The sequence below is a fragment of the Stegostoma tigrinum genome, chromosome 11 (genome assembly GCF_030684315.1).
Source record: "Stegostoma tigrinum isolate sSteTig4 chromosome 11, sSteTig4.hap1, whole genome shotgun sequence".
In the NCBI taxonomy this organism is placed as follows: domain Eukaryota; kingdom Metazoa; phylum Chordata; class Chondrichthyes; order Orectolobiformes; family Stegostomatidae; genus Stegostoma; species Stegostoma tigrinum.
In genome coordinates, this window is record NC_081364.1 from 6,714,857 (window position 1) to 6,727,370 (window position 12,514).

The 12,514-nt window shown below is 46.1% G+C and overlaps 1 protein-coding gene across 4 annotated transcripts in view; it reads left to right on the plus strand.

The window, feature by feature from the left end:
• The window catches only part of LOC125460469 (plexin-A1-like), a 512,196-nt gene that overhangs the window by 221,479 nt on the left and 278,203 nt on the right, over positions 1–12,514 (plus strand). For all 4 annotated transcript variants that reach the window (XM_059649731.1, XM_059649734.1, XM_059649733.1 and 1 more), the window contains exon 5: positions 4,651–4,751. In XM_059649731.1, the coding sequence (XP_059505714.1) occupies positions 4,651–4,751 (101 nt within the window). The remainder of the gene's footprint in view (positions 1–4,650; positions 4,752–12,514) is intronic.

Genomic DNA, 12,514 nt, shown 5'->3' on the forward strand with positions numbered 1-12,514 from the left:
GTTAAAGCTGCTACCTGTTTAAGTGGCCCTGATTGATGTGTTTGATTGATGAAGGTAGCTCCAGCCCTGAGATAGTCTGTCAACTCGCAGCATCCTGGCCAAGTGTGACAGGTAGCTGAGCTGCTGAGGAAAGGTTTGCGAAAGAGAGGTTGTGGGGACTGGAGAGCATGGGAAGTGGGGAGGGCTGGTTATAATGGAACAATAAGGCTCACAGATCCCCCAGACCAAGTGACTTAGTGGCAATGGCTTGTTGCTTGATTACATTGGTGTATGTTGGGATCCGTCACCCAGATCTGGTGGAACCAAGGCAAAGGATCGCAGTGATCTCAAGCACAGATCAACTTGCTGTTTGCTATTGGAATCATAGAATCACTCAGTCTGGAAGCAGACTATTCAACCTATCGAGCCCACACTGACCCTCTGACAAGCATCCCATTCAGATCCACTCTCCCTTACCCTATCCCTGTAACCTTGTATTCCCCATGGCTTAATCCACCTAACCTGCACATCCCTGGACAAATTCCCATGACCAATCCACCCTAACACCTTTGGACTGTGGGACGAAACCATAGCAACTGGAGGAAACCCTCGCGGACACAGGGAGAATGTGCAAACTCCAGACAGACAGTCATCCGATGGTGGAATTGAATCTGGGTCCCTGGTGCTGTGAGGGGCCAGTGCTAACCACTGAGCTGTTGTGCCACTCAAAAACCAAAGTGGGGACAATGAACCTTGCCCAGGTAATGAGGCAGGAGTGCTGATTCTGCCCAGTATTTAAACCAAGGACCGTTTACCTGTGAGGCAAACATGATAACAAGTGCACTACAGAAACACTATTGTGCACTATTGTCCAATACCTAGGACAGTATGGTTCATTTTCGGGGCTGATTCATCTACTTCTCTGTTTTAGATGATGCAGCCCCTAAAATGAACCATACTGTCCCATTCGTTTTCACTCATTGAATTCATTTGTATGTCTTTAGGCTCTCGTGGAACAGAGGTAGTGTCCCTACCTCTGAGGCAGGTTTCAAGTTTCACTTGTTCTGAACAGGTTGTTTAGAAATATCAAAAATAACATTTGATCCTCTGAGTACAGGACCCTTAGTGGACATCTTCTGAATGCCTTTTAAGTTAATTTTAATGTTTAAATTTATCACCATGCTTCACCAAACCTAGCAAATCTGCTGTGTATTGTTTTGTTGGAAGGCACATTTTCAATATTCTAGATAACAAGGTGTCGAGCTGGATGAGCACAACTGGCCAAGCAGCATCAGAGGAGCAGGAAGGCTGACGCTTCTGGCCTGGATCCTTCTTCAGAAGTGGGGGAGGGGAAGGGGACTCTGAAATAGGGAGGAGGGTAACTTCTTCGAGGTAGGCATCCTTAGAAGAGGCTTTGCAGCGGGGTTAAAACTCACTCCCTCATTCCTGAAGAAGTGTCCAGACCCGAAGCATCAGCCTTCCTGCTCTTCTGATGCTACCTGGCCTGCTGTGTTCATCCAGCTCCACACCTTGTTATCTCATACAGATCATCGGGTGTTTAGACAGAGTTAGGCATGCAAAGTTATGGCTGCACAGGAGGTGCACAAAGCAAGATCACCATTAGATTTGAAATTAGACAGGACCATTCAGCAGCCTAATAATGGCAGGGAAGAAGCTGTTCTTGAACCTGTTTGTCTGTGTGTTCAAGTGTCTAGATAAGAAAGTGGTGAATTCGAACACACCACCTTATTGTCTTTGAGGACAAAGCTGTGGATGTTTTTTAATGCATTGCTTATCACGCACTGGTAGTGTCTCTATCTCCAGACCAGGAGATATAGGCTCAGGTCCTACCTGGTGTGGAGGCCTGTAACCACACCTCCATGCAGGTTGGTTAGTTTTAGAGTCAGCGATCTTCAAATTAGTTTGCAGGAAACTAGAAAGGTAAAATATTGGTGAAACAGAGAGGCAGGATCTGAAAAGGAAAACCACAGCCCAACATGGGCATGGCATAATACAGTAAATGTAATGGGACTCGCCAAGAAAAAAATATAATGCAACATGAAGCAAAATTAACCTTCCCAATAATATCAGAACACATGTTGGACTTGCTGTGCTGTGTTCCCCACCACTTGAGGAATGCATCAGGTCTCTCATAGTGCACTGACATTTTCTCTTTCAGGGTATTCCTTGGGGGGAGGTGAACGTAGTAGCAGAGGGGCGCCACGGTGGCTCAGTGGTTAGCACTGCAGCCTCACAGCGCCAGGGACATGGGTTTGATTCCAGCCTCAGGCAACTGCCTGTGTGGAGTTTGCACATTGTCCCTGTGTCTGTGTGGGCTTCCTCTGGGTGCTTTGGTTTCCTTCCACAGTCCAAAGATGTGCAGGTTAAGCTGGATTGGCCATGCTAAATTGCCCATAATGTTCAGGGATAAGTGGATTAGGTGAGTCTGGGTGGGATGCTATGGGGGTCAGTGTGAATTTGTTGGGCCGAAAGGCCTGTTTCTGCACTGTAGGGATTCTATGAGCTGAGGGGCAGAATTCTGGTGGGATTGACAGATGGGCTGAGCTTCAAACCTCCAGTCTGGCAATTGTTTTGAGACAAAGGTAGTAATGGGCCTGCCTTAAGACAGTGAGAGTGTTTTCTCAATGGTACAATCAACTGTGACAGCATCACAAACTCGGTTGTTCCTGTGGTGTTGGACACCTACAGTTGTGACCTTCCAAAGAAGGTCACCAGGTGGCGAGCATAACCCCCACTGATCCCTGACCCCATTAACCAAGGATGTTACACATTCGGGTAAAAGGTGAGGATGATGGCCTGGGTGATGTTTTTTGCTTTGATCCCTTCACTGAGTGAGCAGCCCATCTTGACGGGAAACACCCAGAGAGTCAGGCCGTAGCCTCTCTGATTGGCTGTGGAAAGGGTCAGAAGGGAGCGCAGTTTCTCTCCCGCAGCCTCACTGGCTTTGGATTGGTGCCTGCTAGGGCGATATGTGTGGCAGTGGTTGGAGTGAGGGCACAGAGGCCTCGCGACAGCTCAAGATTTGGTGCCAGTTCTGTGCTGCCAGCCTATAGCTTGGCTCAAGTCACTGCCAACAAGCCCTCCTTGTGCCAATAGTTGCCTCAGCCATAAGCTAATCGGCCATGCAAAGGCAAGGCAGGCTTTCAGAGGTTACTTTTTGAAGTTGTTCAGTCATTTGCACGGGGTGAGCAATAATAAAACAGCAGGACTTGACAGCAACACTTGCTGTTCCAAGGGACTGTCTTTGAAGGGAAATTTCATGGCCCTCAGGGGTGAGCGATGATAATTCTGAGGAACCGTAAACATTCTATTGCAGAGTCAATTAATGATTCCCAGATAAGGATCGCCGAGTTAGCTAGAGAGCCAGGACTCAGTACAGTGCCTGGACAGCATGCTATTAGGGCCGTGAGGGAGAAGCTGTGATTTTTCTCCTTAGACAAGAAAAGGTTCAAAGAATTGATGAACAATTTTCCACAAAATCAAGCAGGAGAGACTGCTCACTGTAGCAGCAAGGTCAGTATCTCGAAGAGGCACATTAAGGGACCAGAGAGCACATAAGGACTCATTTTGTGGTCACAGTGAGTTTCTTGTGATTTTGGAAAATGCCAGGGCAGTGGCTGTGGATTCGACAGGAATTTTCATAGCACTAGCAGAGCTGCCCAGATGGAGCACCCAAGTGTGGGTTTGTTGGAATCGGCAGAGGCACCAACACGCATATTGCCTCCTCCTGTGCCGTATGCCACCCAGACCCACACTGCCGCCCCACCCCACTCTATCCCTGTAACACTACATTTCCCATGGCTAACCCACCCAGCTTGCACATCCCTGGACTCCATCGGCAATTTAGCCCGGCCAATCCACCCCAACCCGCACATCTTTGGAGTGTAGGAGGAAACCGGAGCACCTGGAGGATATCCATGCAGACACAGGGAGAACATGCCACACAGACAGTCACCCACGGGACATATTGCTTTTGGAAAAGGAAGGAGATAATTGTGGAAGTGGCTGGGGAACTAGTGAATTAGATTATGATGCATCTTGGTCCTGGATCAAGACTAAATGGACTGGTAGTTTGGGGTACAAGACTATAAGATATAGGAGCAGAATTAGGCCATTCACCCCATCGAGTCTGCACATGATTAACATGTTCCTCAGCCCCATTCTTCAGCTTTTCCCCCAGTAACCCTTGATTCGCTTACCAATCAAGAACCTATCTATTTCTGACTTATATATGCTCACTGACTTGGGTTCCACAGAGACATGACCCCCTGGCTGGAGAACCTGCTCCTCATCTCAGTATGGGACCTGGGTGAGTTATTAAATTGATTGATGCATTAACAGGCTTCTTCTGCAGAGGTTCACCAAATAGGTTTCTGTGTAGACTGTGATACTGTTCAATACAATTGCTGTGACTTCATCTGCCATTAGTGTAACAGCTATCATGTGGAGACTGGATGATTAATGGGGAAATTGGCGATCGAGTGCAGGAGTGGTTATTGAATGGGGAAGAGTGTTGTAGAGTACACGTCCTGTACACTGCCTTGTCATCCGGCCTGCCCTGTGACAGGGTGTCTCAACCTTGACCGTGTGGGGGCTTGTTGTGGTGATGACAGTCTCGGTGCTAATGGTGTGTGTTTCTTGCTCGGACAGGTGAGTCGAGTGCCGGTCGAGAGCTGTGAGCAGTACGAGAGCTGTGAGCTGTGCCTGGGCTCCCATGATCCACACTGTGGCTGGTGCGTCCTGCATAACATGTAAGTAGATCGTTCCTCATCAGTCCCTGGAACTAATGCTGCCAAGGACTGGAAACTGTCTGGGAATAGGAGTCAGAGAGTGGTCAACTCTTACAGTTTTTTTTTTCTATTCTTCCATGGTACCTGGAGCCATCTCCCCCATTCATTAAGATCATGTCTGATCTGAAAGTAATAACTAATCTACATTCCCAAGTATTCCTACCAATCTATCACTCCATTACTTTTTAAAAAATCGCTCATAGGATGAGGGCATCGCTGGCTAGGCCGTCATTTATTGCCCATCCCTAATTCCCCAGGGGACAATTAAGAGTGAACCACATTGCTGTGGGTCCGAAGTCACATGTGGGCCAGACCAGGTGAGGATGGCAGCTTCCCGCCCAAAAGGACATTACTGAACCATATGCTATCATCCTGAAAATCAACAGTAGATTCATGGTCATCATTGGACTCTTAATCCCTGATATATTTTTTCTATTGAATTCAAATTCTATCATCTGCCACGTTGGGATTGGAACCCAGGTTCCCAGAATATCAGAGATAGTAGGAACTGCAGATGCTGGAGAATCTGAGACAACAAGGTGTAGAGCTGGATGGACACAGCAGGCCAAGCAGCATCAGAGGAGCAGGAAGGCTGATGTTTCGGGCCTAGACCCTTCATCAAATCTAGGCCCAAAACATCAGCCTTCCTGCTCCTATGATGCTGCTTATCCTCCTGTGTTCATCCAGCTCTACACCTTGTAATCCCCAGAATATTAGCTGAGTTTCTGGATTAATAGTCTACCAATAATACCATTAGGCCATCATCTCCCCATCTCTGCCTTCTCAATATTCCAATAGAGGCCCTTATTTCTAGATTCTCCCATAAGTGGAAGAGTCCTCTCCAAATCCAACTTGTCAAGACTCCTGAGATTTTATATATTTCAATCGTATAATGTCTTCCTGTTGTAAACCCCAGTGAGTATAAGCCTGGACTATCCAACCTGTGCTCATGCAAGAACTCATCCATGCCAGGTATTAGTCCAACAAACCTTTTCTGAACTACCTCCTGACATAAGGAGACCAGGACTGTGCTCAGTATTCCAGATGTGGTCTCACCAATACCTTCAACAAGTGAAGCGTAACCTCCCTACTTTCCCTACAATAAGCAAGAACATTTTATTAGCTCCACAGATTACTTGTTGTACCTGCACACTAACCTTATGTGATTCATGTACTCGAGCATCCAGATCCCTCTGCATCCCAGAGCAACCCCTCACCATTAAGATAACATACTTCTTTATTATTCCGCCTGCTGAAATGGACAGAATATTAGTTTGTGGGTGAGTGAGGATGCGAGTGGGTATATGTGGGATCTTCCTGCATATAGGAGATTGACCCAGCTTCTCTTTCCTGCTTTGACGTGACTTAAGCAAGCTGATTATCACCCATTTGCCATTTTCTTCAGGATAGCCACTGACAATTTATTGTGATCGATGGGGTGTTGAAAATGTTTGAAAATGGAAATGACATTAATCTTCTCATTTTTCTTGTCTTTCTTTGCTGACCAAATGAAAATGCAAAGTGTTAATGGACACTTCTCTCTTGTTACAGAAGAGCTTAATCAGTAGCATTTCAGATGCATTCCACCACTCCACAATATATTGCTCTGATATGCTCAGTCTGCAACTTTCTGCATTTTGTATTAAATTGTGCCAGAAATGCAAATCAAATTTCGTTAAGTGCGGATATTTTTATCACCTTGAATTGTAACTCTTTTCTCCCTCCCCTCCATTCCTGACTCTCTTGTGTCCTGAACATCCTACTTCTAGAGATTGTAACGAGGTCAGCCAGCTGGACCTCATAGAATATGAGTTCCCAGATTGGGGCTGTTAATGCGGTCCAATCAGGGAGCCCTGGCTGACATAAAAAGGTGAATCTCATGAGAGGATATTGGGGCCCCTGAATGACAGATTCGATGAGAGGCAGTGCTATTGTCAAAGACTATATATGCATTTGTAAAGAAAGGGTGGTTGGTGATGGGATGCCAGCCTCTGATGAGTTTGTTTCACTGTGAATGCCAGCTGCTTTCTGGGCACTCCTTCAACACTGTCCTGTCACGAGTGTTGAAGTGCGGCTGTATCTCAGTGAACGACAGTCACCTCAGTTGACTCAAGTTGTTGGTTGTCAAATTATTGGTTGAAGCCTTCCATGCAAGGCTTGAGCATTTGAAGCTGATATTGCAGTATCAAGGACAGCCAATGTCTGACATGTCATGTGGTTAATGAGACATTACAATGGTGAAGTTTTTGCAGCTTAGATCTCCACAGATCTGTTAGGAAAAGAGCAGAGAGAGATTCCCCCCAGACCGACTAAACTTTAACCTTCAATTCTGAATTACAAATTCCTTTTTCTGTGTTTGTTCGCAAGATATGGGAGATGCTGGCTAGGCCAGCATTTATTGCCCATCCCTGACTGACCAGAGGGCAGCTATGAATCAGCCTCTTTGCTGTTGGTTAGGAGTCACTTGTAGGCCAGAACAGGCAAGGATGGCAGTTTCCTTCAATAAAGGACGTTGGTGAACCAGATGGGTTTTTCCTGACAGTCAGCAGCAATTTCAGTCATCATTCGACTACACTTTAATTTTTTTTATTGACTTCAAATTACATCATTGACCGTGGTGGGATTTGAACTGATGTTCACAGATTATTGGGCTGGGATTACTATCCCTCTGGCATTGCCACTAAACCGCCACCATCACCACACTGCTGTGTTCTCCATGTCAACGATGGTTTTATGCTCATTAATAGATTCTTGATTCCACATTTCTATTGAATTTAAACTTCACCATCTGCCAGGGCAGGATTTGAATCCAGGTCCCGAGAACATTAGCCCGGTCTCTGGAGCAAAGATCTAGTGATAATACCACGAGGATATTACCACCCCTGCCTGACTGTTTCCACCCCGAATGACTGATGGTGAAGCAGTCTCATTTAAGAAATGGTCTGCTTCACTTGTTAGGAACATTTGGTTGACTTTGAAGACAACAAATGTGCTGTAAAGCCTCCTCTCTCATTTCATTTTGGTAATGTTTGTGCCATGGGAGCCAAATTGTGGAATCAATACAGCGTGGAAGCAGGCCATTTGACCCGTCTAGTCCACACCAACCCTTCAAAGATCATTCCACCCCGACCCACACCCTGTAACCCTGCATTTTCCCATGGATAATCCACCAGCCTGCACATCCCTGGACACTATCGGGCAGTTTCCCATGGCCACTGCACCTAACCTGCACATCTTTGGACTGTGGGAGGAAACTGGAACATCCAGAGGAAACCCACGCAGAAACAGGGAGAATGTGCAAACTCCACACAGGCAGTCGCTTGAGGGTGGAATCGAACCCAGGTGCCTGGGGCTGCGAGGCAGTGGTGCTGGTCACTGTGCTGTCCCAAGACTAAAAGTTTGGAACTTTGGTCAAGCACTGAGCTAATCAGACCTTCAGGCTCCAGTCTTGTTGTTTTGGAGTGTCAGCCCCTTGTAGCTGCTTGGTTAGAGACCACATCTCCTGAGAGGAGTCAATGGACGAACTTCCTGTGAGGGAGCACAGTGACCCATGACGCACAGTCCTCAGCTGGGCTTAGAAACAGACAGAGCTGGTCATGTTGTCCTTGACCCTGGGAGTGCAGCCTGCACACCGTGGAAGTCTGTATTCATCTCAGACCATCTGACTCAAACTGGGTGTGATCCCACACTGGAACAAATGGTTTTGGGGGCCCAGGCATTTGCATTTGGTGCCAAGAGATAAGTCCTTGATAATTCGCTGCTTGATGCCATTTTAGCTTCAAAGCTTTCTAAAGTCTAACACAGCACTGAGTAGCTAGCTCTGCATCTATAACAACATCACAGGACACTAAGGGTGAAATGCAACACTTGGCAAGTGCCTGGACTCTAACCAAATCCATTAGCTTCAGTAACAACCCCAGGTCTCTGGTGAGCAGTGGGGAAAGATTTTTGATGTGGGTTCTGAGCGTACAGCTTCCTAAACAGCCATCAGTGACATTTTGGGCAGTGGTTAGGAGACGGAGGTTTTGTTAAATACTCAACAGAAGAGAGAAGCTTAACCTGAGAGAGCACTTCTAATTACAGTAAGCTGCAGAGGGCATGGCTTTACGCTGGTAACATTTAACATGGGTGGCAGGAGACAGTGAGGTGATGATCCACTGAAATGAATTGCCAGAGAGGGTGATCAAACCTGGGGACCAGATTCATTCAGGAAACAGTTTCTGAAATAGGACAGGGGTGGGTTCTATTCTCACTTTCCCCTGGGAGAGTGTCAAAACTGAGGAAGAGCAGTCCAAGATAATGCTTTCAACAGGGTTGGACTCAAACTCGGAGCATAATCATGTCCACTGTGGATTGTTTTTAAACTTGCTTTCATTTGCAGCAAAGTGAAACAAAGTATGACCTTTAACCTGAATTAGTGCCAAACCCTTCTCTCCCTCAGCAGTCATTGTCAAACTTGTGTTTCCTCCTCTCTCTCTCTGTCCCCCCTCTCTCTCTCTTCTCTCTCTCTCCTTCTCTCTTTCACCCATTCTCTCACTCACTCTCTCCCCTCACTCTGTCTGTCTCACCCTCTCTCATCTCTGTCTCCCCTCTTTCTATTTCTCTTTCTCCTCTCTTTCTTTCCTATCTCTCTCCTCTTTCTCCCTCTCTCCTCTCCTCTTTTTCCCTGCACTCTCTCTCCTCTCCTCTCTTTCCCTGCACTCTCTCCTCTCCTTTGCTTGCCCCTCTCTCTTTCCACCCCCTCTATTCCTCTTGCCCCCTCTATCTCTCACCTTCCCACCTCCCTCTTTCTCACCTTCCTGTCTCTCTCTCTCTCTCTCCCCCTTCCTCACTCCCTCCCTCTTTCTCTCATTCCTGCTTCTCACTAGCTCTCTCCTTGCTGCCTCCCTCTCTCTGTCTGTTCCCATTTTTCCCTTCCACCTGCCCCTCCTCACCACCTGCCCCACCAATTGTTCCTTCCATCTCTGTCTCCCTCCTGCTCAGCAATGTCCCCTCTCACTGCTGTGAAGCAGTGTACTGTCCATTGTCAGAGAAATTGTTGTGTTTAAAACAAAACAAACAAACTGTTTATGTGGAAGGCAACAGCTGAAGGTGACAGGGTGATACTAGATGTTAACTCTGTGGCAAAATGGGCGAGTAACCACAATGGGCCGAATGGCCCCTCCCATTCCAGTGTTCAATGAGGATAATGAGAGCAGTGTGTGGAACTGAATTTTCTGCAAAAGGGAATCCCCTTTTAAGCTTTATCTTGAGATTTGCTTCTGTGATAACGGTTAAGAAAATCCTTCTGTTAATATTCTCGCACTATAATCTACTTCAGAATTAACTGTGCTTACACCAAGGGGCTACAGGGTGAGGCAGGCCAGGATGATCGTGAAGGTCCAGTTTGATCCTTATATTAAACTGTGATCATTTAAATGGGGGCATCAATTATTCAGGTGCCGTCATTTTCTCTGTTTTCACAGATGATATTGCTTCCTTCCACGGCTGTACACAGCCCGATGTGGCTTAACATCAAGAGACTTGGTTTTGAAGAGGATTGTGTCTTGTTAGACACCAGCTGAATATAAATTATTCAGTGCCGCATGAATGGAAACACTAACACAATTTAGATTAACGTTTCGAAAATTGAATTTTCAATGCAGGGGATCACAAGGAATTAATGCATATTGGTTGGGTTGGGGGGTGGAGCGGAAGGCGTTCACCAGTGAGACCATCAGCAGTGTTTTTGTTGCCAGTGTCTGAGCTGGAGATCCAAGGAGGACGCTTCCTTTGAGACCATTGGTACGAATTTGGTACGAATACTGAAGATGGGCCAAAGGACATTTATGATTCAGCAACCCCCTTCGCCCCGAGGTCTGGGAGGAGCAGGGGTTAATGGAAACGTCACTCTTTGCCTGTGACTGCGCAACACTTTCCACTTGAAACATAGGAACTGGAGCAGGCCATTCAGCCCACTCTGTCATTTATTACAATCATGGCTCATCAAAGACTTCAATGCCTTTGACCCGTATTAGCTCCATAAACCATTTTTTGTTTTACCTTGCCGATGGGATTTGGATGTCATTTATTGCTGAGAGGTCAGTTGAGAATCATTCACGTTGCTGTGGGACTGGAGTCACGTAGGCAAGACCAGGTAAGGATGGCAGATTTCCTTCCCTAAAGGGCATTCACTGAACCAAATTATTTTGTAGTGGTGGGATTTGAGCCTTAGACCATATAGGCTAGTTTACCAGTGCAGCAACATTATCACTACACCATCTCCTCCTCCCTAAGACAGAGTAGTTGATAATCAAATCTATCAATCTCAAATTTAAACACACTCAGAAAGTAAGATTTCACAGCCCTGTGTGATAGGAAATGTCAAGAATTCTTAATAAAACCAATCTACCCCCATCTCAGTCCTAAATGGCAGCTACCTTAAATTTAACAAAAACAGAAGTTGTTGGAAAAGCTCGACAGGTCTGGCAGCACCTGTGCAGAGAAAGCTGAGCTAACGTTTCGGATCCAGAAACCCTTCTTCAGAACCCTCATATTTTAAAATTGTGTCCCCTCTGCTTTTAGACTCCCCAACCCGTGGAGCCTCTTTTCTGCATCGACTTTGTCCTTTTTAGAATTTTGTAGGTTTCATTGAGATAGCCTCTCATCTATTAAAACGCTAGCAAATACCAGCCCAGTTTACCCAGTCTGTCTTCAGAGGCCAATCCTACCTTCCTGCTGAGAGAGATGTTACTGCATCTTTTCATTTTGTCAGGACAGGTGGAAGAATGTCAAATTTCAAGGCATCACAGCATTGTAAAGGGGAGCATTCCCATGTTTCGTCAGACGTGACTTATAAAGAAAGTCCAGATATGCTGGGACTTTCTCACTGAAACATCTGAAGTTGGCAGGTACAGAAGTTTATAAAATCATGAGCGCTATACACAGGGTAAATGGTAGTTACCTTTTTCCTAGGTTGGGGGCACATTTTTAAGGTAAAAGCAGAGAGATTAAGACCTGAGGGACAGTTCTTTTACACAGAGCGTGGTTCAGATGTGGAATGAACGCCTTAACAAAGTGGTAGATGTGAGTATAATTACAATTTTTAAAAGACAGGTACATGATAGGTACATGAATGGGAAAGGTTTGGGGGGATATGGACCAGGAGCAGGGAGGTAGGACTAGGTTAGTTTGGGATTATGTTCGGCATGGACTGGTTGGACCGAAGGGTCTGTTTCCATGCTGTATGACTCCAAAACTCCATATAAGAAGTCGGAGCAGAATTAGCTCATTTGCCCCATTGAATCTGCTCTGCTGTTCAATCATAGCTGATACGTTTGTCAACCCCATTTTCCTGCCTTCTCCTTGTTAACACTTGATCCCTTTGCTATTTTCCCAAAGGGGGTCCAAAACCCAAATTTTTAGTAACATTGTCCCTGCTTTCAGCAAGATTTAAGAGTCCACTTTGTTTTCTTCCATATGGCGCCCAATAAATTGGCAGTACAAGGCCCGAGGGCTGAATGGCCTTCTCCTGTATCCGCATAACGACACTGTCAGTAGTTTTCCTGTCATCTCCTGTACCGTACAGACTGACAGAAACCTCCTTCCATTCGTTATTCAGATAAACCCCTTAGTTTTCCCCCTTTAATCTCCCTCTCGCAAATGAGGACCACAGTTCTTCCTTCTTTTGCTTTATCACAGGATTTATTGCCCAGTCTTTAGCTATTGTGGTAACTGCTCCAAAG